This window comes from Anas platyrhynchos, chromosome 6, assembly GCF_047663525.1.
Source record: "Anas platyrhynchos isolate ZD024472 breed Pekin duck chromosome 6, IASCAAS_PekinDuck_T2T, whole genome shotgun sequence".
NCBI classification, from domain to species: domain Eukaryota; kingdom Metazoa; phylum Chordata; class Aves; order Anseriformes; family Anatidae; genus Anas; species Anas platyrhynchos.
Window position 1 is genome coordinate 10,032,593 of NC_092592.1, and position 19,908 is coordinate 10,052,500.

Sequence of the window (19,908 nt, forward strand, 5' to 3'; positions counted from 1 at the left end):
CTGTGTGGGTTTTTGACAGGGAAGCTGCTCCACTGAGCCCATGGCTTTCTCTTCCCTACACGCTCTTTCGTGAAGAGGTCACACAGGAATAAACCTTCACGCTGCGTTCCTTTGACCCTCAGAAAGGATTTTTAACACCCACCCTTTCTTTTTAAGCGTTCAGAAGCTTAATAAAGGCTTTAAAAATAAAATTCAATTAAAAGAGCCAAGAACAGAGAAGGAAACGAGAACGAGGTGAGGCGAGGCGAGGCGAGGGGGGACCGCTAGGGAAAGGGCGGGCGCTGCCCCGCCTCAGCGCCTCGCACCCTGCCCGGCAGGCTGAGGGAAGGCGACGGGAAAGGTCCGGGGCGGCGGGGTGCTACCTGCCCGGGCGGGCTGCCTGCCTCCGCCGCCTCCGCCTCCGCCATGGTGCCCGGGATCGGCGTCGCCGTCGCCCAGGGAACGGGGCGGGCCCCGAAGCTCCTCCCGCGCGGCCCCAGCGCCTGCTCTCGCCCTGCCGGGCGCCATCTTAGGGCCCGCCGCGGGGCGCGGGCGTTGTTCTGAATGAGTCCTGTGGGCAGCACCGTGCGGTTGTCCCAGCAGCTGCCCTAACATCGCATCAGCCTCTGGAGACGCCACGTTCAAACTAAACACCTCACTCAGAATGCCGCTACGCGGTACTGTAGGTCAGGTGGCAGCTGGTGTAAAGCAGCAGGCCTCTGCTGGACCGATGCAGGCACGCAGATTTACTCTAGCTAAGGATCTGGACTTATTTCAGAATAATTTACAAACTATAGTAAGTGGGAAATGATTTAGGGACTGAACTATTTTTTTTTTTTTTCATTAGGATTTACAGAGGAAAAATGTTCAGCATACATAAATTTTCCTCATTTCTCCTCTTTGTCCTATTTTCCTTTTTTAAACAAGGAGGACTAAAAAGCTAGGCTGAAGCATTTTCTCTGTTGGTTTGCCGTGACATACAGACTCATAGCAGCAACAATTCAGAGTAACGGCACTTACCTGCAAGATCAAATAAAACACAAGCATTTGGTGGGTGAACAGTAACAAGAACAAAGAAAAAGCAAACTTACTTCGCAAAGTTTATTGATGTGCTGAGGGAGCTGCTATGACAAAACAATTTCTTTGCACTGCCCCGCATAAAGAAAGGACCTCATGGGATTTCTGCAGCTGTTTCAAAGTCTGCTACTGTTTCTGAGCAGTTTGCCACTTTCTGAAGGTTGTCATCATTGGTTTCTCACACCCTGTAAAACACCAAGCCCAGTACTTGTATCATGAGAGACTAGAACCTGCCCATTCATTACCCACTGTGACTCTGATGCAGTTTGAGATTCAACATGTACGCAACTCTTCCTTCTCAAACAGCCTGACCTGCACTGACACACGTACACCAATCACGCTTCCAAAAGGAGTCAGAAATCTGTTTGAATGCAGTTCAGAGAGCTGTATCCTGCAGTGTGTTCTAGAATTATTCATGGTATTTTAAAGAATTGCTTAGCTCTGTGCAGAGCCCACACTGTGAATTCCTACAATTTGTGCCGTGCTCTGTAGCTGACAGCAGTACAGCTGCAGTTACTTCCCTTTTTACTGTGTATATAAATCTAACCAAATAAGAACATTATTCAGAGCTGCAAGCACTGCATGCAGTAAGGTGTAAAAACTGGGGAATTAAATGTGATGTTTGGATGCAATATAACACTGTATACATTCATTCTGATAATCTAGTCAGTAACAGGTAGATTTTGGACATAACCCAGCATTCCTCTGGTACTGAAAATACTTACTGACTTCCATAAACATTTTCCATGTAAAAGACATGAAGGCTCAATGCCTTCAAGAGGAACCCACTCCATTTCTCTTATTTAGTATTAAAAGACCCAGCCCTGGACTGTATCCTTGCTTATGCAAAACATGAACTGAGTAAGCTGATTGAAGCTGAGAACTGATTTGAAACTCACCCCGTTATTTCCAGCAGTGAGCTACTAAACTTCCTACTTTAAAATTTAAATATTTAGATAGCATCACAAATGTTAGATATTGAAAATATATATGGGGAAAAATAAAAATAAAAATAAAAGACACTAACAAAAAAGATTCAACAGCAGCAGGTTTAATAACCATTCCTTCTAATTTCTGTTGGATCCTTCATGTTTACATAACCCACATTTGTATATACATGTGAGTATTTAAGAAGGCTCATTTTCATTTCCTTCAAAAGCATGACTTGTAAGTACAACAGAAGTAGTGGTCTTAAAAGTCTGGTTTAGTCCTTTCCTACCATGGGCAACCATGGGTGACTTTGATTGCTAATGGTCACAGACACTCCAGGTCAGACAAGAAAATCTCCTTCTCTGTGTAGCTGTGTTAGATGAAAAGGTCTGTCTCTGAGAATGTTGCAGCATGTATAATTTAGACAGTCCATATTTGAGAGTCTGGTCTTACAAAGCATTACAAAATAAGTGCTCTTCTATAGTGATCTGAAGAGGAACCAGAGTTCAAGTTTCTGAGATTGCTTTGCCAAGGCTAGTATCACTTAGCACAGAGGGTATGTTTTCCTCTTCTTACTTTTGTTTTTGGTTAATCCTTTTCAGCTCACAGTGCCTGGACAGCCTCTATCTCGTTGTAGCTAACTATGTGGCCCACTTACACTCACCCTGTCTGGGGCTTGATAAAGATCTGTTTGTTCTTCCCAATTTTCATCAGGTCACAGCTAATGATGCTGTGAAGCATGATGTCTTCCTAGAAATACTTTCTTCCTTACTTTATCACTTCTTTTGAAGATGGAGGAGACTTACATGCTTCACGAAGTCTGTGACAGAAGGGGAAAGATCACAACTGCACACAGCTGCAGGGACTTGTCAGTGGTAGGCCACCTGCGACTGGGGAAAAAACAAACAAACAAATATAAAAATTAAAAAACAGCAACTGCAAGAGAGCTCTCCAAAATATTCCACCAAGTCCCCCAAAGTTCTCAAAGTTCTCATTAACCAAGGTGATTTTTTTTTATTTTTTTTTTTTTTTACTTCTTGGCAGAAGTCCTTGGATTTCAGGAAAATATGTAGTTTAAGCAGAATTCAGGAATGAATGTTCAGTAGCTTTATTTTAAAATGCAAAGTTCTTCTAAACTCCCAAGCCTATTCACATGTCCTTCTATTGATAGAGATCTTATGAAAACGTTCAGTTGCAAACGTGTTTCGATTCACCTTTAGTTAAGCATCACCAAGCATGGTAACTATATGTAGGCAAATTCGGGTTGAAAAGCAAATTGAAATTCCTATTGGAGCTTTGCTTGATACAACAACACCAGATGGACATATAGTTCCCCTTGCTGCCAACCCTCATGACAACAAATTGCTTGATTTCTTGCCCTGTGAGACAAAGATCAAAAAAACATGGACAAGCATGAAGATCATGCACACAGTATTTGGGTTTGACTCCCTTAGTAACAAATGGATAATTTGTGAAAGCAACAGTACATTAGTGTTACATGGCTCTTAATAACAAGTTGTGCATTATTGTACATAGGTGCATTAGCATAGCAATTAATCATCCTCTCCTGACTCCTTTATAACATTCATCACAGTTATTCTATCCAGGGAACAGTATTCCCTCTAGGTAATGTTCTTCTGTTTTACATATCATATATCTTCAGAAAAAAATCCAGGGCATGATTATGTACTAGAAAAAGAAGCACATAAATCCTAGGTTGTCGGAGAAACCTGTTTCCAAAACAAAAAGGTAATTTTGCCCTTTCTCAGACAATATCCAATTAAAGTAATGACCGTAGCAACTACAAGAGGATACCTGCTTCGGTGTATCAGCAACAGGGTGGACAGAATCCTGAGTTACTTAAGGGGAGAAAGTGCTTTGGGTTCACCATTCTTCAATACAACGTAGCTCCCTCAGAATCCCTCCCTCTCTATTTAATTAAAATGTAGGAGATATTTCCATGTGATTTGATAGTGATTTTGAGAGACTCATAACATTAGTACTTGGCCCAGCAATAAGAAAGTGCAAGTTAAATTTAGCAAATCATAATTTTTCAATTATTCAAAACAATCCACAGAGAAATGAGAGAAGTAAAACATGTATTCTATCAATGATTCCATTATCCTCTCCCTATAAAGAGAAGTGGCTCAATGAAGGATAAAAGCAAATATTAGATTGATTCTTTTCTTGATCTTAGCCAAAAGACTGCTATATCTAGTGCCAAGAAAATGAATTTAGGTTCATAGAAATCCGAGAAATTAGATAGAAAAGACTTAAAAGGACATGTAGCCCATCTCCAGGGGACTTATACTTCTTCCTGCCAACAAGAACTTCAAGAAGAAATATGAATTTATTTAACCCAGTAGTTCAAGACAGTCTCTTACCATGTATTAAACTGTAGAAGTAAGTAAATGTGCATATAACACTGCAGCATGCTATCAATATGAACTAAGAAAGATTAGGATTTTCTCCAAGTACTTTTTAGTTCAAGAATCTAAACCATGAGATGATGCATATGATAAAACAATATGGATAATTTAGAGGGTAACTATTTCAGACCATCTACCTCCTATGTCACCAATTGCTAAAATAAAACCAAAATCTATCTAAGTCTAATTGACTTCTCAGAGTCAGCATTCAGGCAAAACTAATATACTAAGAATTCCCAAATTCAAGGCTGACACAAAAAGAATGGCACTGACCACTGAGTGACTCTAAGCCCCTCAGGACAGGAGTCGTCTTTCTAAGTCTTACAGAGCCATGAGTAGTCTGGCAACAATGAACAAGCAAATAATTTAACAGAAGTTTAATTCAGGCCTTTGGGTTTATTATGAAGCATGTAGGAAAGTATCATTTCACCATTTAAATTCTTCAGGGGGACAAGCTGTTTAGTGCATATCATATCAATTAATGTAGTAAGGAAAATCACCAGAAGGAATGTCCCAATTTAAACAACATATATTCCAATGGTAATCAGAGATACCAGTTAGGTAGAATGTTAAATATTCATATTATTTATGTGATAGATATAAATTATATATAATTTAAAATATGTACAATATATATTGTTTCTATATAATATATATACACACACACACATATATATACATTCTTTGTTCAAGTGCTTTCAAATCACTTTTTGATCTCAGATTTCCATTTCCTGTATGTCTTTTCTAAATATATAAACTAGCATTAATTTTGACAAGTTTGCGAGAACTGGAATATTACAATCCATGCAAAAGACCAGACATTCGTCTTTTGGGCAAACTATATTCAAATTTCATTTAGGTAGTCAAAACTGGCTTTGCAATGTGAGCTATTGTTTCAGTCTGTTGGCAGACCAATGAAAATAGAGTTGTACTACCGTGTAAAGCAAAAACCCAAAACTATTATTACATCTTAATAACACACAAAGACTGGGGAAAAAAATATAAATTCACTGATTCCGTTGTCCCTGCCCTTTTGCCCCCAAATGGGAACATCATTTCTGTCAGAGATTTCATATTTTACTTCTTTCATGTCTTTGTTGTGTAGCTCTATTGATTTTTTGCCACCTTCTCCATATGATATTAACCAGCTTTTAGAATAACATATAACAATCTAGAGAAGTAAGTGAAAAAATGCATCCAGCTGAAATTACAGGCAGATTTTCAATATGGAGGCTATAATTACCCAAGACACAAGTTGGCTTGTATACGGGAGCATATGAAACCATCTTTTGAAAAAAATGCCCTGTGACTTTTATGCCAGCCTAAATCTGTGTGCAACTTTAAGTACATCACTATTTCCAATTTAAACTGACTGTATTTTTTGTTTGTGTTTTGTGAGCAATGTCCTTATTAAACTACACAAACAGCTTGCAAAACATCCTACTATTCCTTTCCTTACGTAGTATGGACTAGCAAGCCTGAATTACTGGGATATATTACAATATTTAAGTGATGTCTTGGAGCAAGATCACAACTATAACAACAATACCCGGGGAGTCTGCATGGCAAGTGTTCCTCCACTTCACAAAGTGGGGTCTATTCAAGACAGCAGAATTTGTCACTGTGAAGTCCAGCAAAAATACTAAGTGTCCCTGGCACCAGAAACAAGTAGTAAAAATGGAGTAGACTGTGCACGTGTCTTCTCTTAGTGTATTTGGAATCTAGAGTACAAATCCCAGTGAGTGGATGAACACACTCAGGAAGGAAGAATGTGTCCACATAGTCTCCTTAAATATTTAAGCATAAAGGTTATTCCGTGATCACTAGGCAATATGGTTAAAATTACAATGAAGCTGTTTGTTATTGCCCTTGCCCTTTTCTTCCCTGACTCATTTGATGTTATGGACTCTTCTTGGCAGAGTACATTAAAATAAAAGGGTATATAACTCAGTAATCAGTCCTGGGAGCACTTTCCTTCCTGGATTCTGAATTTGAAATATCTGCTGTGCCAGCAGATGTTTATACAGAGCTGCAAGGAGGAGTTAATGTCCATATTCACTCTAAAAAGATTATGTAGTTGCATGTAAAAAATGAATTTGGAGAGCTCTAGAGATTGTAAGTATATTACTCGTAAAAATAAAACTCATTGAGCAGAGGACCTGAGGCCAGCACATATATTTGTACTTTTAACTGCACATCAGCTCTGCTTGTGATGTCACGAGGAACATCCATGTATTCTTTTTTTTTCTAAAACTGGGGTCAAATGTTTCCAATAAGATCTCTATTAAAGTAATTTATTGATTTAGTTAAGGCAGAATCTAACATTAGCCTCTCAGAGAATGGAAGTCTAATGAGTTAGTCTAACCCAGTCTAACCCATTCCTCGAGTTCTTCAGTATCTTGGAGCTCAAAATTCAAAGGAAGACAGGGATGGCACTTAGCTCGTAGAGCCACTATTTCTCTCAGCTTGAGCACCCAGGAGTATCGACTTGACTGATACTTCCGACAGCAGAGCTATAGTGTATTTTGGTCCAGCGGGAGCAGAGTTACCCACATGCTTATCACAGGAAATTCAGAAACAGAATGAAAGCCTCTGTGTACTGTTTAGGATTGTTCCTTGAACATGAGCTTATGCTCTTCTCATTTGCTAGAAGAGAAATTTGAAGAAAGATGATAGAATTTAATGGAGTTTCATTACCGTAAAACATCGTAAGTGAATCATCCTCCTTGTTTTAACATCTGTTAACACAGTCTTTCCCTTTCTCACAACTGAAACATGACATCCTGCTCAAGTTTTAATGCTGTTTGGCATCCGTGCATATACTGCCAGGGTTATTCAGAACTATTTATATTAACAGCAAATATTATTTTTACTCTAAGGAAGGGAACATATCCTTATTGATATTCAGCAAGTGGTGCATTGTTGCAACCAAGATATAATTTACTCACTTGTCTGACAGGGTTACAGTACTCCATACATTCTGTAGTTTCATCTGTGAAAAACTGAACTTTGATTCTTTTGTTGTCATTTCCCATAATTCTTTAAAAACAGTCTGCGGCAAAAGAACAAAATAGCTCCAACAGAAACTGCTTCTGAGGATAGCATTTGAAAGGACATCAGTTACAGTTAGTGAATTATACTGAGAAGTTTGTCATATTCTTTACATGAGCTGTGAGTCAGACTTTGTATACAAGTGTTTCTTCCATTTGTGTACTTTGCAAAGGCCATGACTTCCTTTGTTCCTTGGGAATTCTGCAATAAAAGCATTTGTCTTCAGAAGCACAAAGCTTTTAAGGCTGCATGACTAGTATTTCCAGTCTTCTCCTCAACCTTCGGTTTTGCTCAGAACCCAGCAATGCATCTGCCTGTTGAAATCCCCAGTCACGGCCCCCTGAACTCTGCATTGCAGCCACCTAAACAGGACAGCAGCTCATCACATTACATCAAAGCCCAGAGGAATTCAGCCTACGCAAGGATGGCTGAACTGCGCCATTATTTACATAATTAGCAATTAGAACTTGAATGCAGTAAAAATGTAAAGTCCCCAAAATGTAGGATCAGGGAGTGCTCTTTCAACCATGGTTTCTTCCTCTACTCCTTCAGATATCAATTCTGAAACTGCCTTTGATGAAAAAAGAGCAAGCTCCAAAAGCAGATTTGGCTTCAAAAGATGATTATAGTCTTTCCTACACATAGCTGACTTAGTTTTATCTCCTGGACCTATCAAGCACTGTCTGATGTTTCTTCTACCTCCTGCTTTTATGCTATCATATGGATCATACATTAGTTTTTGGTTACTGCCTTTTCCATGGTACCCAAGCCAACAAAGACATTACTCTTGATAAATGACTATTTAAATTTTAACTGCCTCTGCTGTGTTTTAAAGTGTAAACTGTAACTAGATGTTTTATGTACATATACAAGGAATATTTTTCCTCACAGCCACAGTGAAAAAATATTTTTGAAAATATAGAGAAATTGAATGCAATCCAAATAAAACATTTTTTAAGTAGAACTCAGCTCTGTAAATTTTCAATGCCAAATGAGAACTTCTAAAGAAATCAGAGCCTGCAAATAGAGGATTATATGGGAAGCCATTTTTCCAGTCTTACCTACACATATTGCTACTATGCATGAATTCATTTCTACTTGTGCAATAATGGTAAAATAATCATAATTATTTATGCATCAGTCCAGAAAAATTCTCCATATGATTTCATCTGGTGTTAATAAAATGTAAATCATTACACTAAGTTGGTAATATTTGGCTAGTCATGGAAAAGAAAAAAAGGAATCAATCTTCTTTTTCTCCACCCTATATAATTAAAAAAAATCCATAAACCAGTTTTTAGCCAAGCATTCATCAGAGTATGTATTGTTAACAGGTGTTGTGTATTTCATTTCCCATGCACGCAGTGTTGGAATGTAAAACTGTAATACTGCTCCTAGGAACAAGTAGCATAATTAAAATTCTTTGCGAGTTTGATTTCCTGGGTATTTTCTTCCTTTAAAATAACTACATTGTAAACAAGAGCCAATTTCTTAGATTTGATCTATGGGTTGTACAGCTTATACTTCAGGTTCAAAATGGTGATTTAGACAATAATGCATAACAGCTGAATAGTTATTTATAATAGCACAGCACCTGCGGCAGATTGTCAGCTGGAAAAGCAAATCTAAATGCTTTCAAATTCTCTTGTGTATTATAATAGGAGTAGTAGTGGCCACTATAGATACAATAGTTAGGCATGTAATGTAACTTTTGTTTCTGATTGCTTGCCATTTTCTCAATTTTATTCCTTTAAGACTGAAAATGTTCCTACGTAATGTCAGTCCATATGCATTTTGAAAAGCTCAGGCACAATTTAGCTTTTTGCTAATTATGGGTGTGTGTCAATGAAATTAAATATTAAATAGAAAATCAAACTCTTTTCTCATAATTTCAAGATTTCCTACATTTCCTGGACTTCTGTACACGCATAATTACAACAACTTTGGATTTTTTTTTTTATCTTGATAAAAGCTGCTGATTTCTCTGGAAAAATTGGATCAGAAATTTGAAAACCATGAAGACATTTTTCTCACCTCAGTATAGAGTTGAGTTTTCCTATGAGCCCGTTAGCAGCAGCTCCCATTTAAAATTCTGAATTTTTTCATATGCAGTTACATTTTATAGCTGGTTCCCTCATGGATTCAAAAGAGCATTGATCATTTGTATGATGATGCAATAATTCTGCAGTGATCTGAAACACATGTTAATAAGAAATGTAACAGCTTGTTGCAACAGATCTGGGACCATAAAAAAACAGTCACTGTGCTGATGTAACCCCTACCCACAACTTAAAATCCACTTAGATGCGCACCCTCCATCAGTATTCAGATTTCCACAGATGGAACAAGTTGTATGTGACTGTACAAAAACAATTCCCAACATTCAAACACTCTAAACCCATTAGATTTGTTAAGGCAAGACAGAGTTTTATTTTATCTTGTCCATTAAAATACCTATAAAGGTACCTGTTTACCTTCTGAGTGTTACGAGGCATAAGGTTGGCAGCATACTTTGAGATCTTCAATTACAAGGTGACAGGCAGTGTAAATACAATGGTACACTTTTATCTGAACAAGCAAAGGCATTTTAGCTCCTAGTCACACTGAAAACATGAGCAGAATTGTTCTTCAGATGAAAGGGAAAATAGTTTTCAAGGACCTAATTGCTTTAGAGTAGAAACAGCAACAACAGAAAAAGAGAAATGACTGGCCTTTGATAAAGGTAACTGTAAGGAAGGCTAGAAGCAATCCACTTGCTCTGGAGTGATAGGGTGATGTCATTGCCAATTAGCATTAGTACTTCTTTTTTAACATCCATCTATTCGATGCATGACCTAATGTAGCGTTCAGCTACAAAATCATCTTTGGAGTACTTCCACTGGAGCCAAGGGAGTTACTCCAAGAATTAGCTTGGCTGGTGAGGTAGCTCATATTTGATAGAAATACTTGCAGAAAAACTTAGTCGGAAAAGAGTAAGAGAGATTCATTGCCATAAATCTTCTCGGCTTTGTGCTAATGTTATTTATCCACTTGAGATAGGGAGTACGTTATATAATGTATGAATATTGTGTAATACGGGATAGTGGCTTTGTAATGTAAACTGTCCATTTGTAATGCAAAGCAACTTATTTTCATCTGCTAGATCATTACCGCAAATTTTTCTCCTGGGTTTTGATATGTTATAAATCTTGGTGAAGTCAGCATTTGTTCTCTTTATCCTTTACTTCTGTGATTCACTCTACTTAAAATGCATATAAATGCACTGTAAGGCCACTGAGCTCTATGTGATTTCACCAGGACAATGTTTCCACTGCTAGGAACCAACCGATACCGCTGCATGTTTCAGCTTCCCAGTCTAGCTGGCGAAGGCTCAGATTCTCCCCAAGGATCTATCACTCTACAGTGCCTGTACCACCATAAGACTCTAAGGTTTGAAATGGGTTGAAGCACAGCCTGAATAAGCCAAGAGGTACTGTGGCTGTGTCACAGTGGCCCTACAGCCATCCACTAGCAGGGTGCCAGAGCACAAAGTGTAGCAGCTGCTCCAACATCCCCCTCCCTAGCAGTAACCAAAGTCCCTCTAGAGTGGCGTGAGCTTCCCAAGCACACTGGCAGTGATACAGGATAAAGCAGCTTCAGGCCACTTGGAGGATAGCTGACTCAGGGTCTGACTCACCTCCCATTCAGCCTCCCTTCCTTCAGTTGCACAAGCACTTCTTGGCGTTACTCTTGTAAATGTAACATTAAATGATTACTAGCAGTACATTCAGCTTCTTGCCAGCTAATGACACCAAACCAAATGTGACTATTTCCACCAACTCAAACAAATTGCCATGTGGTAAGGTTGTAGACACAGGTTCCTCTGGATTTATATTGTATGGTCATAATACTTGTTTCACACACTCCATTTTGCCAGTAAAAAAAGGTTAAAGGTTGAACTAGATGATCTTAGAGGTCTTTTACAACCTGAACAATTCTTTTAGTCTATGGAAAAGGTGGAATGACAGCAGCAGCCTGCTTCTCACTCTGGAATGACTTCAGGCTTGGTGAGAATACTTGGGCTTATTAACCCTTTGCCTACAATGCCTATACAATACAGAAGGAGGTACTCATCTAGCTGCAGCCTTGATTCCCTGCCTAGAAGAACAATTCTACATCCAGGGGGTAGCTTTGCATTCCAGCACCAAGATTATTTGTACACTGTATATTATTCCAAACACCTCATATGATAACATTAAAAGAAATAAATGGGGTTGTAGAGCACCTGTACTATTCTACTTCTCACTCAGGATCTGCAAACACAGCCAAAGCCGCCTGCCAATTCTTCCACACTGCTATGTTTTCTTCACTGTTTGCTTTATGTAGGTATTACTGCAGACTCCATCAGCAAAAATTCAAACCCAGGTACAGGAGAGCATAAGCTTGCTGCTGTAAATGCCCCTGCAAACAACTTTGTTGCATATAATCACAACGTCCACTGAAGTCTGTGTCTGATGCCTCATCTTCATCCGCAGATCTCATGTCATAATTTCACTGAATATTCAAAGCTGAACCTACTAGCACCTCAAGACAGACGAGCAACATTTGAGCTTCTCTGGAGTCAAGAAAAAAAAAAAAAGTCCAATATACAAACAGGTTGGTTAAGGCAGAATGATCTTAAAAATGAAAATAAGGACATTAATTACCAAATCTTAATTCTGCCTCCCACTATTTTTGCGGTTTTGGTCAAGCCAAAATTCATTTCCTGGGAGGTATTTACTGGATTTAGTAATCTCTACTCTGTTGGAAGCCTGCAAAAATTAAGATTTAGCTGACATTCACTCATCACTAATGAGGATTTCCTGGATATCTTACACAAAAAATATGGAAAAATAATGCAGTTTCATCCTGTCCTTAGGAATAGGCTCTGGGGATTTGTCCCTTTGCATCTCCCCCCTCACTTTGGTAGGCAGGAAATGCCTTTCTTTCATTAGAGCGGGTTGCCCAGGGAAGTGGTGGAGTAACCATCCCTGATGGGTGTTTAAAGAAAGGGTAGATGCGGTACTTAGGGACATGGTTCAATGGGTAATATTGGTGGTAGGTGGAGAGTTGGACTAGATTACTTTAGAGTTTTTTTCTAACCGTAATGATTCTATGATTCTTCTGCCACATCTATTTAGAAAGGTTTGGCAAATGATGAGCATGCACCATCTTGTATTTACATCAATGTGGCAGAATCATATTGACTTGTTAGTCCATGCCACTTGTGGGTAGTCACTCCACCATTGATTACTCTATCTTATTTGATCATTTTGAACTTAACAAACTGGCTGACAACATCTTGACACCAGATATTTCTAAAGCCTCATTCATTTTATGTACATAAAAGCAATATGAGCCCATAAGTAATATCTGAATATTGGAGATAGTTTGTTAATGGTAATCTATCACATTTCAAATTCTTCAGCAACAGGCAGAGTAGCTCTTAAAAGATACAATAATTATAAGGCTAAGTAATTCCTTTATATTTCTTTTAATAACATATATTTTAAAGTGCCCTCTGGGAGCAAAAAGATGTTTGCAGAGATAAAGCTGTAGGGAGTAATACATTCATGCCAACACGTGTAGCTGAACCACCAATTTTGCTTTATTAATTTAGTTGCTGGATTTGTTCCTGATATCTACAGCTGTATTATCCCCTCATAGAGGTGGATGAGTGGGTGGAATGAGGTTGATTACAATTGATTTACTAACCAGAAAGTAATTTTTTCCATTGTTTGTTCAGCACATTACTAAACATGTGGCTTAATTACAGTTGCCTTGTGTTCTTTTCAGTCTGGTATTGCTTATTTTACTGAGACACTGATTTATGCAAAATATTAATTGAAATAGAAAACAGACTTACTGTGAGAGCTGACATCCATGAAAACATTAGTTACTCATATTTTGCACCGAGTATATTGGACTTCTCTGGGGAATCAGTGTTTACAGCTGAATTTGGAACAGCATGGGCTCCCTCCTCCCAGAAACAGTGGTAGTGCATGCACGGCATCCTGGAGAGCAGGTCAGATGCACATTTCTTTTCCTAACAGCTGCAAAAGGAAATCCTAAGATTTCTACATTCAAAGTCTCAGAAATATGCTGAGGTTGCTGTTCCATTTCAGTGTGATTGCAATGATTATATGCAACTGTCTGATTAAAAGTAATTCAAATTTATATAGCTATAAATAAGCTACTATGCTGTTGTAATGTGTTTCCAGGCCATTAAGTAATACAAGAAAGATTCATTGATTCTTCCAATAGGTTAGATAATCAAAAACAAAACAAAACAAAAAAATAAAAATCAAGCAACTATATGTTAGAGTTCTTGTTTCTTATTCAGAGTCAGTTCTTCAATTAGTCTCTTTGGAATGAATAATTCACTAAATAGAAAATAATGTTCTGTCATAGAACTAATAACTCAATATATCCAGGAGGTATGTTTTTATCTCATTTCCTATTCAGGATTTTAATGCAATCCATTGAATTTCACTGCCTCTTTTTCATAAACCAAATCTAATATACAATGAACTTTATAACCAGATAGTTGGAATGCAAAATTAAATGATTTTGCAGAGACGCACATAAAATCCTTCCAAATATTTTTTAGGAGAGAGTATGAGAATTTTGTAACATTCACTACCCATTAATAGGATTCAAAGATCCACTGTAAAATGATCCAAATATTTCCTGGGTAACAGCTTCTGCAGTTTAATATTTTAAGTTAAACACACACACACAGCTAATGCACATATCTCTACACTGCAATAAGAGACAGTTGTAAAAACCAAGGTTATACAATGAGGGGAAAGCATGAGTGAGCCACAATGTCAAGACCAGCAGAAATAGCAGAGAAAGAGAATAAGCTATGAGGGTTTGTATACCACCACCCTGTCAAGAGTAAGAAACATAAAGCAAATCCAAAAGTGAATTTAAAGTCTGGAATATGAGGAGGTGGGGTCTAGATATGCAATTTCCCAATGGTGTCATTTGGCAACCCAAATGTGTGCACACTGAGGTACAACCCTGCAGGGGTGTTGCTGCCTCCTGGATTCCCCTCTGCCTGGCCCAGGCTCCACTGAGAAACAGTTTTAAACACAGAGAGTAAGTCTGAAAAATCAACAGACTTCCTAATATGGAACAGAACACTAGACATTGTTCTGATACCATCAAGAGTGTTAAAATGGATGCATTACTTTTTTGTCTTAACCTCCACAGGTTTTCAAGGATTCAGAAACAAGAGGAAATACACCTAGACTCAAAGCAGAAAAAGAGGAGGGAGAAAACAGGGAGGAGAATTGCTCAGGATTCTGAAGTAACTTTTTTTACCTTTAGTAACAGAGAAGAACAAGATGATATTATATGGTTGTGGGACATTAACAGAAAAGAGGGAACGAAGAACATGGGAGAAAGGCAAGAGTGTCATGAAAGATATGGTTATCCTCTGCTCCAAAGTTAGCTAGAATAGAAAATAACCACGGTGAGTACAAGGTACAACAGAACATGGTTACTTTTAAATGTCAACCACTCTGCATACTGTTTTGCTTCTGCTTCCTTTCACTCCCCAGATATCATGGAAACAAACCAAAGACAATTGTTTCAAACCCTAAATGCTTTCAGTGGCAATTTCAGGAAGCATAACATACCTGATCCCTGCACTAGCATCTGTAGATGGGCACCGTGCAGGCTGTAGTGTGAGGCAGGTTCCCAGTAGCACCAAAAAGAGCTTACCACTCAGTGCTGTACCCTGGGAAGGGAGGAAAAGAAGGGCATAGAGTTGCAGAGCTCCCCAAATGGAGTGAGCTCAGAACAGATGCCAGGCGCAGGGGGACAAGGCACCAGGTCTCCAAACAAGGCATTTTTTCCTCCCTGAGAAAATCCTAAGCCAAAGAGGTAAACCTGAGCAATTCCCGGTCAATATCAAATGAACTTTCCCCCTGTACTCGGCTCTGGTGAGGCCGCACCTCGAGTACTGTGTTCAGTTCTGGGCCCCTCGCTACAAGAAGGACATCGAGGTGCTTGAGCGGGTCCAGAGAAGGGCGACGAAGCTGGTGAGGGGCCTGGAGAGCAAGTCCTATGAGGAGCGGCTGAAGGAGCTGGGCTTGTTCAGCCTAGAGAAAAGGAGGCTCAGGGGTGACCTTATCACTCTGTATAAGTATATTAAAGGAGGCTCTAGCGAGATGGGGGTTGGCCTGTTCTCCCATGTGCCTGGTGACAGGACGAGGGGGAATGGGCTAAAGTTGCGCCAGGGGAGTTTTAGGTTAGATGTTAGGAAGAATTTCTTTACTGAAAGGGTTGTTAGACATTGGAACAGGCTGCCCAGGGAGGTGGTTGAGTCACCATCCCTGGAAGTCTTCAAAAGACGTTTAGATGTAGAACTTAGGGATATGGTTTAGTGGGGACTGTTAGTGTTAGGTCAGAGGTTGGACTCGATGATCTTGAGGTCTCTTCCAACCTAGAGATTCTGTGATTCTGTGAACTTAATGGACAACTAGCAGCACTGACAAGCAGGATCTGGTTTTGTAAACCTTCGACTAGAGACTACCCCATATCAATGTCTTGCATCCTCCAAAGGTTTGTAGCAGCCTATTAAATTTAGTCCCAGTGTGGTACACCCCGAAACCTTTTCTCCTCTTGGAATGAAATTGCAGCATGAGGTGAGATGTGACCCGGTGATACAACATGCATAATGACAATTTTACGGAATGCAATTACAGGAGAAAAAATCCAAATCCATCACAGTCACCCTCACATATTAGTTTGGAAACCTGAAACAAGAGGAGAAAGATAAGCTAACAGAGAAAGAAAAAGAAATAAACAACTCCAAAATGAATTGTTAATTCGAGATCGCAATATAATCTGTATAAAATATTTAAACTGTTTTCTATTTATTCCTGAACCTATAGTGATTAAAATGCAGCCATAATACATTGTGTTGTTCTTTTTTTAATCACAAATGCAATTTTAAGCAAGTAGACAAACTCTAGGAAATTAAAGTGAATATTTATGTCCATATAAACTTCTTAATGGCAACATTCTTGCTGTGAGCACAGCAGCTGAAGAGGGTGGATTAAATTATTTTGGCCAGATCCTGTTACTATTGTTTTCATTGGCAAAATTCCCGCTGACTTAATGGGAGCTGGATTAGATCCTGACTTGAATAAAGTCCAATTCTCAGATGCATATATAACATAATCACTGATATTTCATGCATATACTCTAGTTTTCATATCTGTTTTCCCTCACTGAGTTTTACTAATACCCCAAAAGCACTAATCAGGTGAATTACATGCCGGCGATAAAAAGTATACAATCCTGTGTTTCCAAAAACTGGGAAAAATGCTTGTGTTTTACTCATATTTGGATTCAGAACCCACAGCCTGAGTGATATCCAGTCTCTTGAGTACTGAGCTTCAAATCTTGGTACATTTAGTTCCTCCTCCTGCAGGCTTTGCAATGCATATGAACAACATTTATTTGAAAGGCTAGGGAATTACAATGCACTTGGCAGTCAGCAAATGCAGTTGGGATGACGTTCTCTATTTACAATTTCCATCATTCAGGAATATTTAGAGGGTCCTGAATAAGTTAGAAAGCTCCTATGCTTCATTCCTTCCATCTTGAATGATGATTTGGTACGGAAGAGAACAAGAGTACAAGACTATTCTCCTAGCATCCAGAAATGTTAAGAGGACACATTAATGTAAAAAGGACACTGCTTCATCAATGGCTTTACATTAGAAGTAATAATTCTGACATTGCCCTAGACAATGTGCTTTGATGGCTGGAGCATTTCAGGCAGATACTACGTTACGTGGCTCTTCCTGCCGAAGGACAACCACTAATTGTCACGCTGGCAGTTCCAGTTCAGAGGGACCTTGACCTGGCACATACGTCTGAATTTGTTGTTCTCGGCAAACCACCCATAAACATCACTAAGTGTGTGCTCTGTTACAATTTGCATGTACCAGACATGAAGTCTGACCCCTAATTATCTGACTTCAGATGTACACACAGCCCTCTGAGGGTTGGACAAAGGCTTGTCGTTCCTTAAGTACTCAGAGAAAAGCCCTGGCAGAAAGCTCAGTCAGAACAAAGTTCAAGCTGTCCTTTAAGTTATCTTTTTCCTATAAAAAGGCTAAAGTTTGGAGCTTGGGATGTTCTCAGGACAACCAGAACTAATGGAAATTAGCAAGCCTGTACTTCGTACGCTCCAAATCCAGCTCTGTTTTTGAAAACTCAGAGGGGAGTGGGTTTTCTGAACAAGTTCTCCAGCATTGCGAAGCTTTATCTGTGGTTACTTATAGCCCTCTTTGTTTCAGTTTGGGAAAGAAATGTTACTCTAAAATGACAGTGTAATTTCCTATGCAGAGGCTGTTTCTCAGTATGACTCATCTATGTATTGTATTCCAAAATGTACGTATGAATCATAGATAACTGATAGAAGAATACAAATGAGTCTATTCAATTTTTTATTATTATTATTTTTTTGAAACAGAGCAACTCTTTTTCTTTCTGACTGCAAAACTTACTGGAAATAAATTGGATCAAATCCAACTGAGACATTTTTGTGTTACAGAAAGCCACAGGGTTTTTGTTGCTGTTGTTTGGCTATGGGGTGTGAACATGAGGGCAGCTGTTAGTTAAGCTCTTTTTTTTTTTTTTACTTTGCAGTAAGCTTACAGCTGAAGCTTTATGGCAAATGTCATTAATAGCAATATAATCAGCATTTTTGTTGTTTTAAATACAATAAAAAGCATAAAAAGTAGATGGTTGTTGCTTATTATTGGTGTCGGAGTGATGTGTTGTAGGTGAGAATTTAAAAACAGTAATTCCAGGGTTAATACCAGCATCTAATGAGCACACATTTGAAAAATTCACTCCAGACCCATTTTTAAAGAAAATAATCTGTTGTAGCAGTTAGCATAAGCTACGCAGAGTAGACAATAATATTAGCATAAGTAGGTGACCTTTACTTAACTCTACAGCATAAGGGAGTGATTTAATTACAAGAATAGGGAAGTCACTTATAGTGGGGAACCTTCGAGAGGAAAAAAGCATAAGCACCAGCCACTTTCCTGAAACTGAGTGCAAGAAAGAGCCAGCCAAGAATCAGATATTCTCTACCTGATCCTGTTGCTGATAGCATCTGGTGTCCCTCAAGGACACCAGAGTGTGGCTGGAAAGATTAAACTAGTTTATGAACTTCTCTTCTGGACTGTGCCACCTCTCCACCAGAACAAGGAAGATGTGCAATTCTGAAAATTGCATATATCTGTGATTGAAGTGTTTTGGTATCCGCATCCATTTAGTCTCTGCACTGTTATTTGGTCTTAAACTGTGACACATATTAGGACTGCTCTGAACTTAAGGGAGTACAAGAACCAAACCTGTGGGTCTAATGAAAACTGACAGATTAACAACATCAGATACAGAAACAAAGACCTCCTGATTTACTGTGTTGAAATTTTACCATATTTTATCTTTTCTCAGAGTTTTTGTCCATTCCAGATAACCCAAAAGTATAACTTTCTTGACTTTTTTTCCTGTATAATATGGCTTTTCGTATTTTAAGACCATAAAATAGATTCAGAGAAAAAGAGACTATTATGCCTGGCATAATGACCAAAACTCAAAATACCTTTCCCTAGAGTCCCTGGGGCAACAGGACATTTATTCCTTTGATAAATTAAACTGACAATGTCAGCTTAATATTCTCCCATGAAGAGATTAGGATAGCTTCTATTTAACTGTATTTTGGGATTCAGTAAACATCTACCTGTCCATACCTCTGCTTTCTGGACGCACAACTGCTAGGTCTGATTCCTTACAAGTAGAGGTAGGTTATAAGGTAAGTGCCAAAGGAAGAAAACAGAAAAATGCAATGCTAGCTCTACTATTAACTTTATGCTTTTTGAGACATTATGTCCTGAAGTGAAAAATAAAATGTAAGCTTCACAAATCTCAAAATCTATAATTAAGAACAACACCTGACAAGATTATTTTTTCCAGCTGACAAATAGATGTCACTTTTAAAGAAATCTTCCACAGAGAGTGATAAAAACAAGCAAAGGGGCAAAAAATGCTCTGTCTTCATTGGTAGAAAACATGGAGGGGTTTTTGATAAGTACTTACAATGACTGCACTGTTGACTTGGCATATACATCAAAAGACTGACAGACTTGATTCATGTTTCTATGCAGTACAAACAATGACATGGGAGCCAGATCTGAGCAGTTCTCAGCAAGTAAATGAAGGTAGCACAAACAGATCCTAAAGAACAAGCAGCGCACAGTTCTGTTAATAAAAAGAATAGCCAGCAAGACACACACATTATTATTTCATGTTTTACTCAGTTATGTATTTAATTAAAAAAAAAAATTTTTTTGCATTGGGTCAGGGAATTTTAGAGGCTAACTGGTAC

General features: G+C 38.6%; 1 protein-coding gene across 11 annotated transcripts in view; it reads right to left on the reverse strand.

The window, feature by feature from the left end:
* The window catches only part of CABCOCO1 (ciliary associated calcium binding coiled-coil 1), a 225,904-nt gene that overhangs the window by 55,898 nt on the left and 150,098 nt on the right, over positions 1 to 19,908 (reverse strand). For 3 of the 11 annotated variants that reach the window (XM_021269566.4, XM_038181623.2, XM_038181624.2), the window contains 3 exons: positions 9,501 to 9,658; positions 2,793 to 2,870; positions 1,071 to 1,241 (listed from right to left, as the gene is read on the reverse strand). In XM_021269566.4, coding sequence (XP_021125241.3) covers positions 1,071 to 1,138 — 68 coding nt within the window. In that variant the 5' untranslated portion in view covers positions 1,139 to 1,241; positions 2,793 to 2,870; positions 9,501 to 9,658. Of the gene's footprint in view, positions 1 to 362; positions 521 to 1,070; positions 1,242 to 2,650; positions 2,670 to 2,792; positions 2,877 to 9,500; positions 9,659 to 11,730; positions 11,938 to 19,908 lie in introns of those variants that run through there. The other 8 variants (XR_005266806.2, XM_072040063.1, XM_038181622.2 and 5 more) reach the window with 6 other exon arrangements.